The sequence below is a fragment of the Ammodytes marinus genome, assembly GCF_949987685.1.
Source record: "Ammodytes marinus genome assembly, chromosome: 7".
NCBI lineage: Eukaryota > Metazoa > Chordata > Actinopteri > Uranoscopiformes > Ammodytidae > Ammodytes > Ammodytes marinus.
In genome coordinates, this window is record NC_137211.1 from 17,217,155 (window position 1) to 17,240,144 (window position 22,990).

General features: G+C 41.1%; 2 protein-coding genes across 2 annotated transcripts; one reads left to right on the top strand and one right to left on the bottom strand.

Moving 5' to 3' along the window:
• Nucleotides 1-501: 501 nt before the first annotated feature.
• LOC307253151 (prickle-like protein 2) lies at nucleotides 502-13,380 on the top strand (the record flags this gene model as incomplete). The annotated part of the gene is made up of 8 exons (XM_080031042.1): nucleotides 502-633; nucleotides 5,763-5,876; nucleotides 5,980-6,117; nucleotides 6,497-6,700; nucleotides 7,521-7,707; nucleotides 11,270-11,424; nucleotides 11,529-12,330; nucleotides 12,422-13,380. The coding sequence occupies 8 exons, from the start codon at nucleotides 502-504 to the stop codon at nucleotides 13,378-13,380; spliced, it is 2,691 nt and encodes an 896-aa protein (XP_079887168.1).
• A 2,000-nt stretch (nucleotides 13,381-15,380) lies between these two features.
• On the bottom strand, nucleotides 15,381-22,509 carry LOC307253165 (uncharacterized protein). Its single transcript, XM_080031063.1, has 7 exons — nucleotides 22,153-22,509; nucleotides 21,147-21,227; nucleotides 20,945-21,048; nucleotides 20,629-20,837; nucleotides 19,428-19,486; nucleotides 16,739-16,897; nucleotides 15,381-15,952 (listed from the first exon to the last, which is right to left on the bottom strand). The coding sequence occupies exons 1-7, from the start codon at nucleotides 22,189-22,191 to the stop codon at nucleotides 15,770-15,772; spliced, it is 834 nt and encodes a 277-aa protein (XP_079887189.1). The 5' UTR covers nucleotides 22,192-22,509; the 3' UTR covers nucleotides 15,381-15,769.
• Nucleotides 22,510-22,990: the final 481 nt, after the last annotated feature.

Consider the following 22,990-nt stretch of genomic DNA (forward strand, 5'->3'; position numbering starts at 1 on the left):
TCCAATGCTTTTTATGACTAATGTTAGCATGCCAGGACACTGAACTACGGTGCGTGTTGACATTAGCATTTTGCTCAATGCTGTACCTGCAACTACTATATACCGTTTCACAGAGCTTTTAACATGGACTGTAAAATGTTTTAAAAGTGTATCTTGTTTTGACACACCTTGCCTGATTTTACGGATCTGTACTATTGCTGGTTTTCTCGCTGTTAAATTTAAAAGTATGGTTCATAACATTCCTTTTTTATGTAGACCTGGCACATATAATGTTTACCACTGGGTAATCAAAATCTGCAAATTCAACCTTGAATATGGTTAGGAAGAATACTTAGCCTTGCATTGCTATCTCATGTTTTTTCTTTCTTTGCCTAATCTCCTATTCTTTTTTTAGTTAAATTTCCCTTCACTACATCCTTCTCACTCTTTTTTCTGTTTTTCTCCACAGGAATAGCTGTGTCCACTGAAGCAGTTTGTGTAGAGGAGCATGTTGTGACAGCCATGTCTCTGGAGATGGAGAAGACCATCACCAAGCTGATGTACGACTTCCAGAGGAACTCCACCTCTGATGATGACTCTGGATGTGCACTAGAGGAATACGTCTGGGTCCCCCCTGGCCTCAGTCCTGAGCAGGTACACGAGCTTCCAGTCACGGATATTCAACTCGCACATTACTCGACACCCCTTTCACGCACAAGTGTTTTATTAACTAATGGGTTTTTTTCCAGCATAGCCAGAGACCATATCAATGTGAACAGATTTGGTCATAACAATGCAATTATTTGGACGATAAAGTATCCATGGCACTGTCCTTGTTATTATCCTCAGATAAAGAATTAACTCAATCTTAAATCATTATTGTTTTGAAATCCTCTTCATGCTGTTTTAGTCTCTTTGGCTGGGAGGGCTGGGGGGAAAGGGAAGGGCAGGGATGACATACAAATCACTGGGACATCACTGTCAGGCGTTTCATAGAGGAATAATTGCAAGGAGATTTTTCAATTGTCAGTGTTTAAGCTGAAACGTTGTAGGAACCAAGTTCACGGTGAGGCAGAATGACAACCATGAACCATGATGAAAAGGAACCACAGAATGATTAGCTGATTGCATTGTCTGAAGAACAGATGTGAAGCAATGAATGAATTAAGCAAGTGTTGTCTGTATTAATCTGTAATCAAAATATGCAAATTTTGTATATGATGTACAGGGTAGCGTTTATCCAGGTTGAGGTCACATTTCTCATGAAGCAATAAGGAAAAATATGACAGAAACATGTTACTTAAGAACTCTTAACCTATCGTCATTGCTCCAATTATTGACGCTTTTAGTATGCTAAGCCTCAATATGTTTTGTATTGTAATGTATCTTTGCAAATTTAAACCCAGAGGAATTAGAGTTATTTGAGTCAGTGAAGGTTTGCATGAAACTAATTGGAAATATGTGGGAATGTGTTTATGCATCCAGGTTCCATAATTCTCTGTCTGCACTCATTTGCAGTTTAAGTGCCTTTTAATTGCATGCATGACCAAGCTAATGCAATCGATGGTGCACATCCAGAGGAAGATATTTCTACATATTTCTTTTAATTGTTGTCAGTTGTTTTCATGAGTTTCTACATGGGTTAAAGACAGCTCTGTTCAAATATATTGAATATAAATAAAGTGTCTATGTTTAGCCAGGGCAGAACTCTCATGCAACAGGCCTCCCAGGGCTCTGTTAACAGTTGACAGGTCAGGCTGATAACAGTTATTTTCTCCAGTCAGCCATCTTGACAGGATGCTGAAAGAGGCTGAAGCCTTTCTCATCCAACACGGAGTCCAGGCAATTGTAGCCACTTGTTTTTAATGGACGTGCTTGTAATGATTTTTAAGCTTGTCACTTCAGTTTTGTCACATCTCGATGAAATTGATGTGACAGACATTTTTTCAGGGAAAATCATAGTTTCTCGTAGTACGTTTCATTGAGCTGTCATAACACATAATCTTGACTTCATTGCCTTCAACAAAAGGTTAATCGAATCAGGATTTTCTATTTGATTAATTAATTAATTGAATCAATTGATAATGAAAATAACGTGAAGTTGTATGCTAATTCAGTTCCCCATGTATGAGTTAAAAAACACAGAAGAGCTGTTGAGGAAAGCTTGATGTGTTGACAAGTAGGCAACAGAGGGAAATGAAAATGAATATTCAGTGATGTGCTAGTAGTTGTCCTTTTTAGCTTAAAACGTGTCTCCTCTCTTTATTTAAAGGATCAGATTCTAGAGAAAAGTTTGTCACTTCAAATTACCCTTACTTTCAATTCTACATAAGCCTTAGTGTCACCCTCCATGACGTAGAACAAACCAGTGTATGGGTCACTGAGAATCTGAGGGGAAGCACTCAGAGGCATCTTCCTTGGCCTCTCACTCTCCACCCCACTGATTATGTAAATGTGCAACTTTGCAAAATAGATCTTAATGCTGCACTGAGCACTAGACCACTTTTAGTCAAATGCTGTTTTGCCAAAAATCAGAGACAAGTGACAAGATTGCTTCATCTTTTGATTGCTTACTTCAGCAATCAAGGTTTTTCTCTATTTCATCACCGGTGCTCATGCAAATGGGTACAAAGTCCTACTGCATCATGAATTGTATCTGCAATACCATTATGGGTAACTGAGATCTCCTTTAAGAACTTTGAATGATACTAGTTGATGACATTGTAAAGAATATGATGCTGTTCAAGGTTGTCTGCGGCAGCAGGACCCAGCTCATTGTGCCATACATTTTAAATTCCAGATACTAATTTCCAAGGGCAGCGAGGATGGAAGGCAAAGCCAAAAAAAACAAATTATATTGGCATGTAGACCACGATAGATTAATTTAAAATGCCAGGTTAACCTGGTGGAGATTTGTGTATCTGGGGTTGCATTTTTGAGATAATTTTGGCTGTGATTGTCCCCTAGCCATAAAATTTGGTAAGGAGGTGTGTTTTACAATGAAGTTGGGATATTCTGAGTTTCATCCATATCTACTTAATTTTGACTGTGTGAGATGTTTTTGTTACACTGGGACCGTTAACTACACGATTTGTACCATTGACTTCCATTATAATGACATTTTTTGACCCCCCCCCCCCCCCCCTTAAAATTAAAGTGAAAAATAATTTTGACTGTAATTTCCCATTTCTCTGTAGTAAACTTGATAAACTTACGTAAAAACAAGGTCAATAAAAAAAATGCCCCATTTTAGCCCCCCCCCCCCCACTAACCTCTATGGTGACCCTTTACAACAAATTGGCATCCTTGTATAATTCATGGCTGCAAACCAATAAAAAAAATAAAAAAATACAATAAAATGGTTTTGATGTGTAGTTAGTGAACACATCTTTTAGTCAGAATGGTTGAAGTGAAAAAATATTTTCCAGGAGTCAGTCTGTGTGAACTCAAATCACATAAACTGAAATCCTTGTGTAAAAAGATGCCATTTCGTAAACTCATAAAAAGCCATAAAACCAGTATTTTTGATTCCTTGGCAATGGCAAGATAAAATCAGAATTTATATAATTTTTTGCATTAATTTTGAAGGTAAGGCATCACATTTTAGGTTTTAACTAATTTCTAGTTGATTTATTCATTTCATATGGTCTCAAACCGAGGAACAAACATGCCAAATGACACAAACGAGAAAAAAATTGAAATTTTCATATTTTCTGTCAAACTTCAGGATTACTAGCCACTGTGACAAAAAATCTAAAGAAAAATGTCAAAGGTGTTCTGATATGGATAGTATGGACTAATGTCTGCATGTCCATGACAAAATAAGATCGTGTGTGTATGTGTGTGTGTGTGGGGGGGTGTGTGTGTTTGCATGTGTCATACGATATTAGGGCTGCAAATCTGTACCCCTTGTAATTTCTCTCCTCTCATACACACACACAAGCACACTTTCACACACACACACATGCACTTACACATGCACACACACACACACAGACACATACACACACACTCACACACTAAAAAAAAAAAAAAAAAAAGCTGTTATTTTGTAGTTTTAGTGAATGGTTTTCATCATAAAAATTCATATTTTGATGATAAAAGAGGTGATAAAATGGGTAAATTTTACTATTCTCTTTCATTTTACCCAATTGCATTGTGTTTTCTGCAGTAATATGGGAAATCAGAGGCAAAAAAAATTTTCACTTTAATTTAAAGGCGGGTTGCCAAAAAGTTTTGTTATAATGTAAGTCAATGGTAGAAATCTAACTTTTTTTATTCAATTTGACATTATACAAAAAGTAATAATGCCCCAAATTCAATTTTCTCACCTATTGTTCAGATGGGTGAGCCGGTGATACTAATGATAATCAAAGTTAAAAAAAATATTTGAATATTGAATTTTAGTGTATTTTTCAAAAAAGCGGTTGGTGGTATATGATCGAAATTGGCATCTAAAGGGTTCATTTTTAATTGCGATTAATTAAATCATGACATAGATTGAACAGCAACCCCTTCATGAAAAATATGGAAAAAGAAATTGTGAAAAAATATTGATCTTTCATCATTTTAATGCAATTTAAAGGTCAAAATACACAAAATGTATTTAACGGTCCCAGTGTAACTTTTTTATTCAATCTGACATTAAACAAAAAGTAATAATGCACCAAATTCAATTTTCTCACCTATTGTTCAGATGGGTGAGCCGGTGATACTAATAATAATCAAAGTTAAAAAAAAGATTTGAATATTGAATTTTTGTGTATTTTTCATTAAAGCGGTTGGTGGTATATGATCAAAACTGGCATCTAAAGGGTTAATTTTTAATTGTGATTAATGAAATAATGACACAGATTGAACAACAACCCCTTCGTGAAAAATATGGAAAAAAAAATTGTGAAAAAATATTGATCTTTCATAATTTTAATGCAATTTAAAGGTCAAAATACACAAAATGTACTTAACGGTCCCAGTGTAACTTTTTTATTCAATCTGACATTAAACAAAAAGTAATAATGCACCAAATATAATTTTCTCACCTATCATTCAGATGGGTGAGCCGGTGATACTAATAATAATCAAAGTTTAATAAAAAAGTTGAATATTGAATTTTAGTGTATTTTTCAAAAAAGCGGTTGGTGGTATATGATCGAAATTGGCATCTAAAGGGTTAATTTTTATTTGTGATTTATTAAATAACGGTCCCAGTGTAACTTTTTTTTAATAGGGCATAAGGGTTAATTTTGGGGGGGGGATGTCAGAATGAATTATTTAAATAATAATAATAAGGTAAATTAAGTAAACTAGCCACCTTTAACTCAGCATAATGGAAACATAATGATGTATTTAGTGCTATGTAATTTATCTGTATACATAATATGTGGCAGATCAATATTTTTGTTTTAATAATGGATCACATATCTAGGCCTATTTGTATGTAAAAGGTTCTCTCTTGCTGTTTTAATCAGCGCGGTTTTCTGCAGCAGCAGGCAGCATTTTTCAGTGGGAAAGCTTTAATAAACCAACTGTAAAAGATGTGCCCAACACCAAAAGGCAGAAGGAAAAGGTAAGTGGAGCATTTAGAGCCAGATGTTAATTATGGGATTGGTGGAGACCAAAAAGTGAGCTGAAAGGAAAATAAAGGTAGCCAGAAGCACAACAATGAATGCTTTCTAACAAGTTCACCATATCATCTTTATGTCAATGTTGTTTACAGTTTATTTTAATTTATTCCAAGTGGCCGAACAATCAGTTGGTTTAATCTAATCTGGTGTTTGTTTCAGGTGCATCAGTATTATAACTCCTTACCAGAAGAGAAGGTCCCCTATATAAACAGCCCTGGAGAGCAATATCGCATTAAACAACTTCTTCATCAGTTGCCACCACATGACAATGAGGTAATCACGCAGTATATTTCAAATGTATTCAATTGATCTTGTTTATGTATTAACTTCCAGTAGGTTTTTATGGTTAAGCCTAATAATGAACCACATTGCTCAGGTGCGTTATTGTAACGCGCTGGATGAGGAGGAGAAACGAGAGCTGAAGATCTTCAGCAATCAACGGAAAAAGGACAGCTTGGGCAGAGGCAATGTACGTCCATTCCCTCTTACCATCACTGGGGCCATCTGTGACAAGGTAAAACAACAACCAACCTGTCCTTCCTTTTGCCCTCTCATCATCAATTTGACTCATTGAAAATGCCAATGGCCAAACAAACAACTATTAAGGCTTTTTTCGGTCTAAAGGAGTAACATTTTCTGTTCTGTCGGTGTAATTCAGCCCACGTTTTTCATATTTAAAAAAATAGAATGATGAAGCACATAGTATAAAGAAGAAAACATTTCTCTCTTGAAAAGACAATAGTAACTTCAAGTGCCATTTTCCCCGATCTCCGTATCTTAATTTCTATGTTTCCCCACCCCTATTTTGTCTCCCCTGTCCTCTCGTCTATTTTCTTTTCCTTTGAGTCTTTGCTCTCCTTTTCTACCCTTCCTTCTTTTCCCCTCTCCTACAGTGCGGTGGTCAAATAAATGGCGGGGACCTTGTGGTTTTTGCTGCGAGGGCAGGTCATGGAAAATGCTGGCACCCTCATTGCTTTGTCTGCAGCATGTGTGAGGAACTATTGGTGGATCTCATCTACTTCTACCAGGATGGCAAAATCCACTGTGGCCGGCACCATGCCGAGAGGATGAAACCCCGCTGCTGTGCCTGTGATGAGGTGCGCTTATCTGGGCCTGGAGCCCTTCAGGGTTGGAAATGGCAGAATGGTTCATAGCTTAGAGACTTAAATGTGGTTGAATCTGGTCTGTAGAGAAAAGTTGTCTCAGTAAGCCTGTTTGTTTTCTAACTATAATGTGTGCCAAGCAGGCCTGGGATTACAATAATAATAACCACCTTCTGCACTCATTGAAGCTGGTAGTATTTGTTTATTTTAATTATGATAGAAAGCATAAGTCCAGGTGTCAGTTTTTATTCATCCAGTTTGGCATTTTTATTGAACTATTTATTTGATTTTTATCACATTAATCAGATAATCAAATGGTCTGATGACACACCAAAATGTATGCAAGCTGGTAATATTGGAGGATAGTAAAAAAAAAGTGTACAACATATTCAAGGGCATTGGTTACCAACCTGGAGTGACTCCTTTGTGGGAGAGGTTGAAGAGATGATGAACATGGTAGTAAAGACTAAATATAGTTCTCCTTCACAAACCAATACTTGTTTTTTTCAGACTTTTCTTCTCACAACAACTCACCAACATCAACATGTTTCAGGGTGTAAGAAGAAGACATTCCTTAATTGTAATGGTGCATGGGGCAAAGAGAGTGAGAACCACATAGTGTTCTGAAAATGATAATGTGCCAATGATGGAGCCATGGGGTACCCCGTACATCATTGTATTAATAAAGATGGGCTAAAGCTGTAAAACTAGTTTAAAAGCAGTGAAAACCCATCAATTATTTTACATTAATTCTTGACCTCCTTTCAAAGTCATATAATCTCTGTGGAATATGCTTGCTGAATGTGTCACACAGATAATCTTTGCTGATGAATGCACTGAGGCCGAGGGCAGGCACTGGCACATGAAGCACTTCCGTTGCTATGAGTGTGCGAACACCCTCGGCGGCCAGCGCTACATTATGAAGGATGGACGGCCACACTGCTGCAACTGCTTCGAGTCCCTTTATGCAGAGTACTGTGACGCATGTGGAGAACACATAGGTACATGGTTCCTGCTTTTTCTTATTGGTGCTTTATGAACTCGAGCATATATGAACTGCTACCAAAACTAGGGCTGTCAAATTAACGCGTTAATTTCGATTAATTAATCACAGAAAAATTAACGTAGATTAATCGCACTTCTATAATGCCCTTTGACCCGGTGCAAAAGTGGTGCGCAGCTGCACCGAGCTGCACCTGTAGCTTGCATACACAGCCCGCACGGGTGAAAGGGAGAAAAGTAAAGAGAGAAGCAGGGGAAAGGGCGGGGCCGAGGGCTATGGACGGTTTATGGGATGCTTCGGGCAAATAAGCATGAAGGTAGGAAGACATCTTACTTTATTCTCTGCAGTGTCTGTGCATTATTGATTTAGTGGGTGCAACAATGTAGGTTCAAAAGTATCGCTCAATCTTCCTCCGTGTGTCTCAATTTTGTTTGCTAGCTGTCTCGTCTCCCGCGTAAACGGACACCCGCCCCGTGTGTGTGTGTGTGTGTGTGTGTGTGTGTGTGTGTGTGTGTGTGTGTGTGTGTGTGTGTGTGTGTGTGTGTGTGTGTGTGTGTGTGTGTGTGTGTGTGTGTGTGTGTGTGTGTGTGTGTGTGTGTGTGTGTGTGTGTGTGTGTATGTCAATATTTTTGCCTATGAGTACGACGATGGTGAATGAATCGGCATAGGCATCTGTGGCAGTGCAGCGCTGTCTGTTGTGGAGACAGAAGTTACGAGAGACGGAGAGAGAGAGAGAGAGAGAGAAACAAACTGTACTAGCAGGCTATACAGCTATTTATAAACAGGTATAAAAGTGTCATAAAAGTATGCGGTTAATTTAGATTAATTATCACAGAGCCTGTAATTAATTTGATAAATTTTTTTAATCGCTTGTCAGCCCTAACCAAAACACATGGATGTATTTTTCATGTAAGAAACAAGTCATTTAGGTTGCGTTCCGAATCGCATACTCATTCTTTTTTATATTCTACATACTACATCCGACGATAAAAATAATCTAGTTAGGATGCAGTAGGCATACTATTGGGACATACTATACTCTCTTATTTCATCATAACATTGCGCCTTGATCTTGCCTCTTGCTTTTATATCCGTCGCATCCCCGTTTGTTTTCATATGGAGGCTTCGTCGATGTGACGTCACTTCACGTGCGCAATGGATTGTGGGTCAGAATCGCCCAAATAGGATGCAGTTTTCAACACTAACAATCTTGGCCGCATGAAGTAGGACATCCGGGTACTTCTAACCATCCTAAATCTGGCCACAAGAATCGGGACATCCTAAATCTTTTTTCTACATACTATATAGTAGAAAGTATGCGATTCGGAACGCAACCGTATTGTAAGTGTGGGTGCTATAAGCCCTCTGAGCCTTGTGTGCCACAGCTGTGGAGAGGTGGAGTCAGAGCAGTGAGATGTGGATGGTTATTATTATCATCCCAAGCTCCAGTAACAGTAAAAGATAGTGTTTCAGAGGATGCTCCCATGTTGTATCCAGATGGGGAATGTTAAAGATGATTACTTCCTCTAGCTCGGGAGCTTGGCTGGTGAAATGTGTTTGTGTTATCTTTCAAATCAAGTGATCATGCATGGGTACAGCATCACAAATGTTTTCCCAAAGGAAGAAAGCTGTGTTATATTAAATGTTTCTCTCCATTCGAGCACAAAGAGGCATACATATATATATTTATTTATTTATTTATTTATTTTTTATTTTTTTGAGTTTGACCTAATGGCTAATGGCTCAAATCAGATTGGGCTGTGTTCATAAGGTGCACAGATATATACAGTATCTCACAAAAGTGAGTACACCCCTTACATTTCTTCACATTTTTCTTTATATCTTTCCATGGGACAACACTGAAGAAATGACACTTTGATACAATGTAAAGTAGTCAGTGTACAGCTTGTATAACAGTGTAAATTTACTGTCCCCTCAAAATAACTCGACACACAGCCATTAATGTCTAAACTGCTGGCAACAAAAGTGAGTACACCCCTTAGAAAAAATTTACAAATCGGGCCCAAAGTGTAAATATTTTGTGTGGCCACCATTATTTTCCAGCACTGCCTTAACCCTCTTGGGCATGTAGTTCACTAGAGCTTCACAGGTTGCAACTGGAACCCTCTTCCACCCATTTATGACAGCATCACAGAGCTGGTGGATATTAAAGACCTTGCGCTCCTCCACCTTCTGTTTGAGGATGCCCCAAAGATGCTCAATAGGGTTTAGGTCTGGAGACATGCTTGGCCAGGCCATAACCTTTACCCTCAGCTTTTTTAGCAAGCCACTGGTCATCTTGGAGGTGTGTTTGGGGTCGTTATCATGTTGCAATACCACCCTGCGGCCCAGTTTACGAAGGTTGAGTGCACGTGGTCAGCGTCGTACACAGAGGTTGGCTTTGGAAAATAGACGTATGAGTGCTGCCAGCATTGCTGAAGGGCTTGAAGGGGTGGGGGGTCAACCTGTCAGTGCTCAGACCATACGCCGCACTCTGCATCATACTGGTCTGCATGGCTGTCATCCCAGAAGGAAGCCTATTCTAAAGATGATGCACAAGAAACCCCACAAAAAGTTTTGCTGAAGACAAACAGACTACGGCTTACTTACTTAACAGACATGGATTACTGCAACCATGTCCTGTGGTCTGATGAGACCAAAATACATTTATTTGGTTCAGATGGTGTTAAGAGTGTGGAGCGGCAACCAGGTGAGGAGTACAAAGACAAGTGTGTCTTGCCTAGAGTCAAGCATGGTGTTTGGAGTGTCATGGTCTGGGGCTGCATGAGTGCTGCCAGCACTGGGGATCTACAGTTCATTGAATTCTAACATGTACTGTGACATACTGAAGCAGAGCATGATCCCCTCCCTTCATAAACTGGGCCGCAGGGCAGTACTGCAACATGATAACGACCCCAAACACACCTCCGAACGACCACTGGCTTGCTAAAGAAGCTGAGGGTAAAGGTTATGGACTGGCCAAGCATGTCTCCAGTCTTAAACCCTATTGAGCATCTTTGGGGCATCCTCAAACGGGAGATGGAGGAGCGCAAGGACTCTAATATCCACCAGCTCCTTGATGTCGTCATGAATGGGTAGAAGAGGGTTCCAGTTGCAACCTGTGAAGCTCTAGTGAACTACATGCCCAAGAGGGTTAAGGCAGTGATAGAAAATAATGATGGCAAAACAAAATATTGACACTTTGGGCCCAATTTGGACATTTTTTCTTAGGGGTGTACTCACTTTTGTTGCCAACAGTTTAGACATTAATGGCTGTGTGTCGAGTTATTTTGAGGGGACAGTAAATTTACACTGTTATACAAGCTGTACACTGACTACTTGACATTGTCTCAAAGTGTCATTTATTCAGTGTTGTCGCATGGAAAGATATAATGAAATATTTGAAGAAATGTTAGGGGTGTACTCACTTTTGTGAGATACTGTATATATATATATATATATATATATATATAAATATATATATCCCCAATCCTGTATTTACAAACAATATTGTTTCAGGTATGTTATGTTAAGTCTATGTTTTTCCAATCTTACCAAAGGCATTGACCAAGGCCAGATGACGTATGATGGACAACACTGGCACGCAACTGAGGAATGCTTTTGCTGTGCCCGTTGCAAGCGCTCTCTGCTTGGCCGCCCCTTTCTACCAAAGCAGGGGCAGATCTTCTGCTCACGGTCCTGCAGCACCGGACAGGTGGGAAACCCTAAAATACTCTAACGATATACATGAATTCTTAGATAAAATAGGGGAAATCCATACATATATTAAACAATATTACTTTTTATGCAACCAATCAGGATCCAGATGAGTCTGACTCCTCAGATTCGGCCTTCCAAAGCGCTCGTTCCCGTGAATCCCGCCACAGCACCAAGATTGGGAAAAAGGAGCGTAGGAATGTGGAGCAGGATCGGCGTAGTGCAGAGGCCCGCCAGTCAGCTCCTCCCCCCATGCCTGACCGTCTGTCTGCAGACAGTGATCCGCTCTCCGGTCAAATGGACCGTTTAAGCCTCTCGTCCAGCCAGACCCCGAGCAGGACACCTAACCGCACACCCAGTCGCACTCCGAGCCGTGCCCCGAGCCTTAACCAGGTGTGGATGAGCCGCGACGACCCCTACGTCCCTGCTGCCTATGAGGGACCCCAGCTGGAACCCTCCCCGACTCCAGCACCTACACATCTGCTGGCTCAGTGTAACCTCAGACAGGGCTACAATCCCAATGCAAGCGCTCATCCTCCAGCTCAGAGTCCTGCCATCACAGGGAAGAGGCCTGATTCTTGGGGGAAGGAACCAGGCAATGCCAAGAGGACCCCTATGGCTGCTATGAGGGGGCAATCTTTCAATGACAACTGGACCCAACACAACCAGGATGAGTTCAGGCCCAACAAGCTACGCACCCAGATGAGCTTCAATGAGATGTCCAGCCAGAACCACGGCTTCTCTGACAAGAGGAGCATCAGCTTGCATGGATTCCAGAGAGAAGGCAGACCGCCACTGACCAGGAGGAACCCCATCAATGCCATGAGCTTCAATGAGCCCCTCACTCCTCTAGAGCAGACTCCTCGTGGATCCATGGACTCTCTCACTATCTCCAATGCTACAGGTATTATACAGTCTACAGTTATGTAAATGATAGAATATCATATTATGGCAAGTTACATAAAAATGTGACATGTGATTTATGGTTTTTACAGGTCACTCGCTGGATGGGGTCAGTAAGCGACAAGAGCATTTGTCTAGGTTCTCCATGCCCGACCTAAGTAAAGACTCAGGTGTGAATGTGTCTGAAAAGAGCAACATCGGAACCCTCAGCTCCTCAGTCCAGTTCCACAGCACAGAGTCGCTGTCCTCTTCTCGCCCCTGCAACAATAACATGTACACGCCGCTGGGAGTCGGCTACCCTCTTCAGTACTGGGACGGCCCGCAGCCACAGGGCTACAACAGCCAAGGTCGTGTTGGGGTGATGGGCAGCAATGGGAACCTGCGGATGGCTCCGATGAGCGACAGAATGCCTCGCCGGCGCATCAATGGGCAGGAGCCCGCGTCGTCGCAGCAACAGCAGCCTCAACCAAGACGACGCAAACACCACCGCGGGAACCACGGTAACGGGCAGCACCGCAGTGGCCGCCACCACAAACGCTCTCGCCGCTCCCGCTCTGACAATGCCCTGCATCTGGTGGCCGACCGGCCGGCACAAATGGTAGAGCTGCCCTACCGTCGCGTCCAGGAGGATTACGATCGCTTCCCCTCCGGCAATGCTGCTCGGGAGCTGTTCGGCCAGGAGCCCGGCGGAGGGTACAGACAGCAGCCCCAGCGGCCCTGCCCCCGTACCACCTCTGATCTCACCCTGCATAATGCTGGCTGGCAGCCTGTGAGCCTGGGTGGGCCACACTGGGGCGAAGGACATGTGGAGGCCACCGACCCCTGGTGCTCCAGCTGCTCCTCTTCCTCCGAGTCTGAGGGAGAAGAGGCTTACTTCCTGGGCGAGCCAATCCCTCGACCCGTGCAGCTCTGCTACATCAACAACGAGGAGCTGCGCCATCGCTACAGCCCCTCTGGAGTAGGCGGCCATCACAGACCTCTGCACGGACCAATTCATGGCCAGCTGCACACCCGCCAAAGGAGGAAGAGCAAAAACTGCATCATTTCCTAGATTTAGAGCAAAGAGATGGTGAGGGATGATCAGGAGAGTGAAAGTAAGAGAGAGAGAGATAGGGAGAGAGGTTAGGAGACTGTTAAAGCAAGAGAGAGGTGGAACAGAGGACGTGGGAAGGTGAGAGTGAGAACGTTGACAGTGAGAGTGAATTACCGTTTGTGTGTGTGTGTGTGTGTGTGTGTGTGTGTGTGTGTGTGTGTGTGTGTGTGTGTGTGTGTGTGTGTGTGTGTGTGTGTGTGTGTGTGTGTGTGTGTGTGTGTGTGTGTGTGTGTGTGTGTGTGTGTGTGTGTGTGTGTGTGTGTGTGTGTGTGTGTGTTGGGGTTGAAGAGAAAAGGCCTATTTTTTGTGCTTGTAAGCTTACACAACTCTCCACTGGGTAGCGTTTGTGTACACCTACACAGGATGATCTAATCATATGAGGAAGCTCAGTTGGCTTACACAATAGAAATGTTTACAATGATTGAGATCAACTCCTCTGATGGTACAAGGAAGCACTGATGAATTTGACTACTAAATATAATGTGGTCAAGGTAAATAACATGTTTGTGGGTGCCCATGTGTGTGTTCATGTTTCAGGAGATTGAATAATTCCTTTACAGATTGAAAGGGGAAGTGGAACTGGTCAAACTGCAGTGATAAGACTGTCCATGTCATGCAGATCAGTGATGAAACTTCTATTTTATTTGGACAAACCAGATATCGTGTTGGGATAGCTTAAGTTAAGTGCTAGATTCCAAGCTATGTCATTGTTTACCTCAGTGGAATCCAAATGCTGCTGGATTATGGTGTTGGTTCACTAGCCCTGTTCTCACCTTGTACAAATAGTTAGTTTAACTTTGTGCTCTGCATAGCCAGCTCTCCATGCTTTACCAAGGACAGAGTGCCAGACAGCCTCTGCTCCTTGACCATTCAGGCACAGTAACGTCAGGTATGGTCCCGTTTTCTCTTCTGCTACATGCTTTGTTTTTTGGGAGTTACTTATAGATGATTAAGAATGATAATAATAATGCTACCAATAATAATAATAATAATGCAAATAATAATTATGATAATATTAAAAATAATACCTGTTAAGTGTATATATAGTAATAAACTTAATAAAGTAATGGATGTAGTAATGTAAATGTTATGTACATATGGTCTTAAATATTTATATATTTTGTAACTAAAGAATCATTATTTGTATAACATGTAGACATAGGGAGACTTGCATGTCAATTTGTTGTTGTCTCATTGAAAATAAAGTCACTTATAATCTATAAATTGTACTGATTGGTAAGTGAAACATAGGCTGTGCTCCAGATCCAATAATGTATTCTATTTCTAAGTAAAGTTTAAGTATGTAAATGCGTTAGGTAAAGTGACCAAAATAAAATAAACCAAAAGGCACCATTACTTTGAACACACTATGCATTATGATTAAGGAAAATATAATACTGAAAATCTGACAAATATTACCAGTGTTTTGATTTGCGATAATATTGAATTAGGTGGCTCAGAAAATGTTAACTGCATTAATATACACAATGTCTTTATCAAGGCAGAGTGTATGGCCTTTTTTGCATCACTGTGCCTTTGTGAGCCCTTTTCTTAGGGAGGAACAATCGCAAATGACGGAAAAAGTTATTTTTTTCTTTTCTAGACTGGGCTTGAGTATCACTACCTTTACTAGTATCGACTCTATTGCCATGCACTTGTCATCGTACGTTTTCAAGTGCTGATATTTTTGTGGGCGTTGCCTTGTGATCTGGTGACTGTTCCACAACAGTCCTTACACAATATCTTCTTTTGTTGCACATTGGACATCTCAAACCAAGCAAAATGGAGAATCTGCTCACCGGTGCAAAAAATGGTGCAAAAAATGACTAAACGCAAGTACAGCTGAGGCTAAACCCTAAACAACACTGTGTGGTCTTGTCGCCTAGTGACCCATGAATACATATCCTGCTACTGGATTTTGTCTTAGAATTGCAGCCATGAATAAATCACTGACAATATTTAACCACACAATTTATATGTTGTAAACAAAATTAAAATATCAAAAAGGTAACGATCATAAATTAGGCCGTCAGATGCCAAACAAACATTTTGGACTTCTTCAAAAGGACACTTAATACAAAACAATCAAGAGTATTTTGTTTTTTACTTCACATTCTCAAAATTAGAAGCAGTATCAAACGTCCAAATCACGTTCAAAGTTTTCTTCTAATTTTTCCTCACCATGAGGCCGAGCCCAGAAGGGGACTTTGTCCAAGCAGCAGACATTAATGTGCGAGCTTATTGCTTCATCTGAAAAAAACAAAAGCAGTGTTCAATCAACTGGAATACAATTATCAACAACTATTAACAGAAGGATCAACGCTAAGAACAAGGAAGGTGTGTCTGATTAGTGAGACAGCTCCCTGGAATCGTAGTCCTCAATAAACTTCTCCATGGCCTCCACACAGCGCTTGCCAATGTCTCGTAGGTTCTCTTGCAGCGAGGACTGGATGGGAACCTCCAAGGACTGATCCTTTGCTATCAGCATCTTTGCTACGAGGCCGAACATGTCACATTCCTCATAGTACACCTGGAAAACACATACACACATCTTTGGTTTTAGGGCAAATAGCTCCAAGAGCGTTGTGCATGGATATAGACAAACAAAAAGAGATAGCAGAAGAGTATAAGGGGGAAAGGAAGACAGCACAACAAATAAGTGGGAAGTCTGGGCATGTTTTCACAATGACCACTGAATGGATTTTCAAGCCGAAGAGAAGCTCACATACAAACTGTTGATAAGTATTGTTTAAAGAGCTGGTGGACATTTTTGTATCAGCTTCTAGTTGCCAGAATGCCTTTTCTCATAATGCCTCGATAATTCTGCAAACATGGCGATATGAGAAAAGGAGCAAGGGGCCATCTTTTACATCAAGTGGGTGTCAAACACACGTGCAAATGATAAGTAGAGCCGCATGTGATGTCACATTGAGGATGGTATTAAAGAACATGTTGGAGCCTCTCGTGATGGAGTTGACCCTGGATAAACAGCCTCACTTCATGTTTTTGCTCGATTATAAATCAAAAGAATAAAACCATCAATGACATGCAACAGGCGATGAATAAGACCTTCTTTGTCGGGCAACGGCAAAGAGAAGATGACACTCAAGTTGCCTTGGGCTCAGGGTATCAAAGCTAATGTTTAGACTACAGAAAACATATTTTCCTCATGTGTCATGGCCCCCAGCCCTTGCCAAGATATGTCACTGTCTTTAATCATATTAGCTTCTCTCTCATATCTCCTCTATCTGTTTAGAACTAACCGCCCTTCTCAGGAAGTGTGAGTACGTCTGTGTAAATGATGAAGCTCCTCTACCTCATCGATCTCTTTCCTCTTCTGTTGGATGGCTCGGTCTCGTGCCACTGCCGGGCTGACAGTTGAAGGGATCTCCCGGTCTCTGCTTCGCTCCCTTTCGCTGCTCCTGGTCCCCTTTGGATCTCTCTCCCTGCTTTGGTTCCTTTCGCTGTGACCGGTCTGCAAAAAAACAAGAAAGAAAAGACAAGAGTTGGCCTGTAGTAATAGGACAGATGGTCAAAGACATGGGCACAAACACGCAACGACGACTGAGCTGCTTATGACTAAAGTGAAGTTCCATATGTCTTTTAACACTGATGCAAGGGAATTATATGAGCTAAGAAATTGAATACGATCTAATTGAAAAACATGACAAATCAAAAAGGGGTGTTAAATAGCAAAAGTAAAAGCGGTACCACTGTCAAATAAGTCAATTTACAAAGGATTGGTATATTGTAGCAAAAGTGTTTTTATTATTTGTACACATAACGTGTTAGGGATCATCTGATGAACTCAAATAATTATCACCAAATTGCAGTTCCTCTTAGCTCTAAAATGGATCATCTTTCAGCTCATTGTTTTGGTTCACTCTCGCTGCTTTCAGTGTTGTTTCTGAATGAAACAGTGAAAAACACACTGTACACTACCTGCCAGTGATGCCGGTAACGCGTTACTTGGTACTAAGTTACTAAGTAAAAAGAGGCCCGATGCCGGCCTCTTTTTTCAGTAACGAGTAATCTAACGCGTTACTATCTCCAAACCAGTAATCAGATTAAAGATACCATACTTTTCGGACTATAAGCCGCGACTTTTTCCCAATTTTTCGACCCTGTTATTACACAGCACAGTATATGTTCTGTAGCTACTAGGGATGGGCGTTAGTAATCGAGTACTCTTCGTTTCAAATGAACTCGATTGGTGGATGAGGAAAATCGTTTTTTTTTTTTTTTTTTATGTTTGTAGCCTTAAGGCCGGCCGGCGGGCCGCCCCTATTTTAAAATGTTATATACGTGTACAAAAAGTTGAACAAAATTAAATATTTTGATGCAAGTGCAATAAACTGAGCGTTGTGTCAAAAAGCAAATGCAAATAACTGCCACCTCCGTGCCACCGCAGCGCAGCAGCCTGTGTTCTCCACAGCACCGCGGAGCTGAACACGGTCTCTCCTTTCTCCAGAACATTGTCAGGAATATAACTGTCCAATTATTTCAAAGCAAATGATAAAATTACGTTTATAAAAAGGGGAGATGACACCTGTTACTCTCAGTTAGTAATGAGTAGCCTAGACTCCAGGTGAGCATGCAAGGTGCTCTCCGCTTGGAAAGAAAAGTAAAGAAGAAGCAAGGCTTACTTCAGGCACATTCGCTCCGAGCCAACAACAGTTAAGAAGCCTTCAATAGGGAATATGGGGATAAGATTAAAAAACCGACCGGTGTAACGTTCCGTTAATGAGGAATTAGTCGCGGTAATTAATCACGGACACGGAGTGAGCATTACGCGGTTGGATCTGACCGCGTAATGCTCACTCCGTTGAATCTGCTTTGGTGAGTTATTTATATGTATTTAAATTGTAGGGCAATCATTTAATATTATTTGCTGCCCTTCTTATTTTAAATGGTGACTTAGGCTATTTTTTTGTTACAACTACAGCCCATGCTTTTTTTCTCCCCAACGCAGACCTACTCGATCGGATTAAATTATGACCCGTCTATTTAATTACTTTCAGTGAGGAAAATGTGTTTTAAACTTGTGGGAATAAATCCTTAATATCATATGGCAACTGTGACTGTTTGACAATAAGCATTGAGCGCTTTATTGTGGTGAACCGTTGTTCTGCAGACAGATGCGTTGCGTTCTAAAAATAGAAAAAAGTCTAACGGGGAATCGATTGATCCTCGAGGAATGCAAGCAATCACACGAGTAGTGAAAACACTCGTGCCCATCCCTAGTAGCCATTGCACTAAATGGTAACACTTGAATACGTTATGCAAATATGCAACTTGTTTGTTGAAATGTTAATAAATGGGAGCTTCCTCAAGCAGCCATCTCTTTCCCGACAATCCCCTATGTGCACAAATTCTTACATATGGTAATTAAACATTATAACACCTGCGGCTTATAGTCCAGTGCGGCTTATAGTGCGGAAAATACGGTACTCATCAAAGTCACTGTGCGTTACTTTTTCTGTCATTTTCCTTAGTAAAACATTTTACATAACTGCACAAATGACTGCGATTTAATGTAAATAAATGTGCGCGCAAGTGTCTCTAAACGCTCCAACTGCGGAGTAAGGAATAACTAGTAATCAGATTACTTTTTCAAAGTAACTGTGGCAACATTGCGACCTGCCCAGTGTAGACGGACACAGCTGGAAACTATCTGCGAACTAAGAGGTTCATATGGCTGCTTTAAGAGCCATGTATTTCCCTCAGGAGCTGGAAGGTGAACGATGAATAGCCTATTAGTGGCAGCCCTTATTTCTACCATGTATGGTATATTGCATAACCGAAAATGGCATTTCATCCAAAATATCTTAATCTTCAAATGTGTTTATTTGCGACCAATTGTCAGAAAGCTCTCTTAAAAATCATATCACAATAACAATGTTCTGACTATTTTTGAAAGAAAATGTGATGAGGAAAATTTTTTCATGATAAAATGGAAAAGGAGAAGAGGAATAGCAAAGCATGTTTTCTGCTCGAGAACTTACAGTGAACTGCATGTCCTTGTCTCTGCTGGAATTAGACCTTGGTAAGAAAGGCCTAGTTGCTGGAAAACAGACAAACCACAAGGTCAACACAACAACATGGGAATTTATCAGTACTATCTGACACAAACGGATACATGTTACAGAGCCTCTTTCTTGTATTTACAATACCTATAGGCAGATACAGTATCAATGCTTCCTAATTGTTTTTTTCAAGTATCGCTAAAAAGCAATAAATGTTAAGACAGAATCTGCTATATTTGGGAATTGTGCCTCTCACATGTTGGACTGCAGCATTCTACAAGATACTTTTGTTGTGGCTCATTATATACTGCTAGCTAGTATTTCTCTCCATCTCTCACTCTCATATACACACAAATAAGGTATGAGTCACCAACATCGCACCATCACTCAGGCACACAAAAAAACATGTTCCACACTCACACATGCACACACACACACCTCCACAGTGCTGCAGTGTGCACACACATACAGTTGACTGAGTGCAAGAGAAGATAAAAGCATACAGTAACCAACGACTCAGTCGGTAGAAAAACAACATGCCATACCGCTTCATAACAGGAAAATAAGATCAACAAAAACACAGACTTCACAGTTAGTTTAAACAAATTAATTTTATTTCAATACTCTTCCGACTCCCAATTGATGAGGTTATTCACCACTATCTAATGCATCTACCTGTCACTAAATTACACACTACATGAGCCCTCTACTCTTTAATGGCTGGCCTACTCTTAATAACACTGTGAGAGCGCTGGCATAATCCACCTATTGTATCCAGGAAAGGCTCCTTAGTGATCTACATTATGTAACACTGATGTGTTGCTACCAGAGTGTGACTAACCACCAGATACCACGATGAGCAAATGCCCTTTCTAATGCAAAGTGTTGGTGAAAATGTGCATGCGTCTGCCTCTGCTTGCTCTCGCTGCCACCCAATGGTTGTTCAATAAAGTGCACGAAGATGCCGTATACATAGCTTGTAAAGCACATAATTTAAATATGCTGTACATGAGTGTTTACACAAAGAAGGTTGCAGCTTTACATCAACATTGTATTGCGTTTATAATGTATGTTAATGTAACTGACAGCTTTTCAGGCTGTGGTCTGAATTAAACTGTATCACAGTGTTCATGTTTCTCTGTCGAAGCATGTTAACATTCAGGATGTGTGCCAGTCTTACCATTATTGAGTTTTGGAGGTGAACACCCTTCAGCGCTCTCTCTCGACTTCTCTCGCTCTCGCTCCCTCTCCCTCGGTTCATTGTGGTGAATTTTAGGATGGAAATACTCTTTCCGGTGGAAGTTTGCCCGTGGGTTAAAGTGGTGGTACTTATGGTTACTAAAGCCAGGTTTGTAGTATGAGTGGTGGGGGTGGTCGTCCCTTCTAAAACTGCATGACGGGAGAGAGGTGGTGGGGGGAAAATTCAATTCAATTTCATTATCAATATCAATATGTTGCAGGTAAAGAGTTCCCTTCTCTCCCCCAGTCAATCTTACCTGGGTCTGTAGAATCGCGCTCCGAACATGGGTTTGTGGGAGCTGGTCAGCCACGCCCTCGGCCTGGATGGACTTCGCACTCTCCTGATCACCCTCTTCTCATCCTGAACAGACAGGGGTCAACAAATTATATCAGCACATTGTATCATCACTTAAAAAAGTGGTCACATTGAGCCGAAACATCTGAGAACAGAAGCTATACCTGAGAGGCAGACGCAGGGCTGTCCGCGGGCCTCTTGTCAACGGGCTCAGCACTGTGCTCCTTGTGACGCAACACAGGGCCCTAAATGAGGAAAGCACACTGTTAAACAGGCATTATGCTCCTGCAGGTACAGGCAGTGTCTGATATTTTCAGTGGATAAGAACAATCCTTTGCAACTATTTATATGATCAATTCAAATCCTTTTTTTAGACATTGTTTAAGCAAAATCAGCATACACACCACAATGTTCCAGCTTTCCTGTTTGTCAGACAAATCAAAAATAGTATTTTCACTTTGTCATTTTTTCTTACATTTGATAAACTAAATGAAAAGGAGATTGAGCAACAATGGGACCTGTGTCTGTTAAAAGAGTTTGATTGATTGTCAGAGTTGCAGCCCAAAGAAAAATACAAATAATGCTGACACATTGTTATTGTCTGTATAGCCTAGTCCTCAAAAGAACACCGAATTTTCATACCGTAAGTAAGGTGTGGTAATATGCAAAACTAGCCTAGCCTAGGCTGAACCACTGTCCTGTGTGTGCTGCTTACTGATAAAGCACCACACGTCGGTCACTGTTAGCCTAGATCTGTATAGTGTGTGTGTGTGTGTGTGTGTGTGTGTGTGTGTGTGTGTGTGTGTGTGTGTGTGTGTGTGTGTGTGTGTGTGTGTGTGTGTGTGTGTGTGTGTGTGTGTGTGTGTGTGTGTGTGTGTGTGTGTGTGTGTGTGTGTGTGTGTGTGTGTGTGTGTGTGTGTGTGTGTGTGTGTGTGTGTGTGTGTGTGTGTGTGTGTGTCATCAGAAGTAGCAGCTACTCAATGCGTTTGAATATACTGTCCTTTTTCATCATATTTTATGATAATGTAAAAGTTCTTGTAGGCTAGTTAATCATTCCGCTGAATCGAAAGTAGGCTAAACTAGATATGTTTGACACCTGACCTTCGCTCTGTCACATGGAGTTGATAGTTGATTCCAGCAAATCTGTTTTTTGTTTTGTTTGTCTAATACCTTGCTTTGATGGGTGTCCTGCGGCGATGTGTGATCCATTTCCGTCTCTGTGCAGCGTGGTTTGTTCTGTTTGACTTTAGTTATCTCCCTCTTACGAGTCCAACAGACCAGGAAGCGCGTGCGAACTATCGAATAACTCTCTTGGGAGCATCCGAAGAGGGAAATCTTTACATTGTTTGTATCTGTCACTGTTGCCTCCCTGTACCGATATGTTCTTTAAAGTTTAGCCCTGGATATGTAGCCTAATGCTGTGCACAGACAGCCTTCAGTTCCCTCTAGTCCAAGCAGCAGGAAAAAAAACAACCCAACTTCGGTTTCACTTCCCTTTTCTACGGTCACCCAATCAGGTTCAGCCGGCGATCAAAAAGCCTTACCAAAAACGAGAAAAGATTTTCAAGCTTTCTCACTGTAACGCGCAGGCGCACCGTGTCACCAGCTGTCACCTGCTTTTTACACCTTTGCTTTACAGTCAAGTCGAGTCAAGACGGTCGCGACAGCACATGAGTGTGGTTTGACCAAATGATGGCGCACTTCGTCGACAATTGGGAGTAGGCTAAAGGAACTGAAAAGTAGGGGAGAGTGGTTCATGTGTAAATTCTTTTTGCAATAATAGCCTACAGTCTAGGGACCATCATCAAACCCCAGTTTGTAAACATTTGGTTCTGTTTTACAATAGGTCTAGCCTACTTCCATTATTTTGAAACGGCCTTACCAATGCTGAATTTTTTAGTGCACTATGGAAAATACTGTATGCCTATAAATAATTTCCTTATTAAGGGTCATTTGTTCACATGGACTATGATAGTCTTTCAGAGGTGATACAATTCAGACAATAGGC

Coding starts and splice junctions, on each gene's coding strand:
- LOC307253165 (XM_080031063.1), bottom strand. CDS start 22,191: ATGGATCACACATCGCCGCAGGACACCCATCAAAGCAAG. Junction 20,838..20,944: donor GCGCGATTCTACAGACCCAG/GTAAGATTGACT, acceptor CCCGTCATGCAG/TTTTAGAAGGGACGACCACC. Junction 19,487..20,628: donor ACCTCCAAAACTCAATAATG/GTAAGACTGGCA, acceptor TCTGTTTTCCAG/CAACTAGGCCTTTCTTACCA.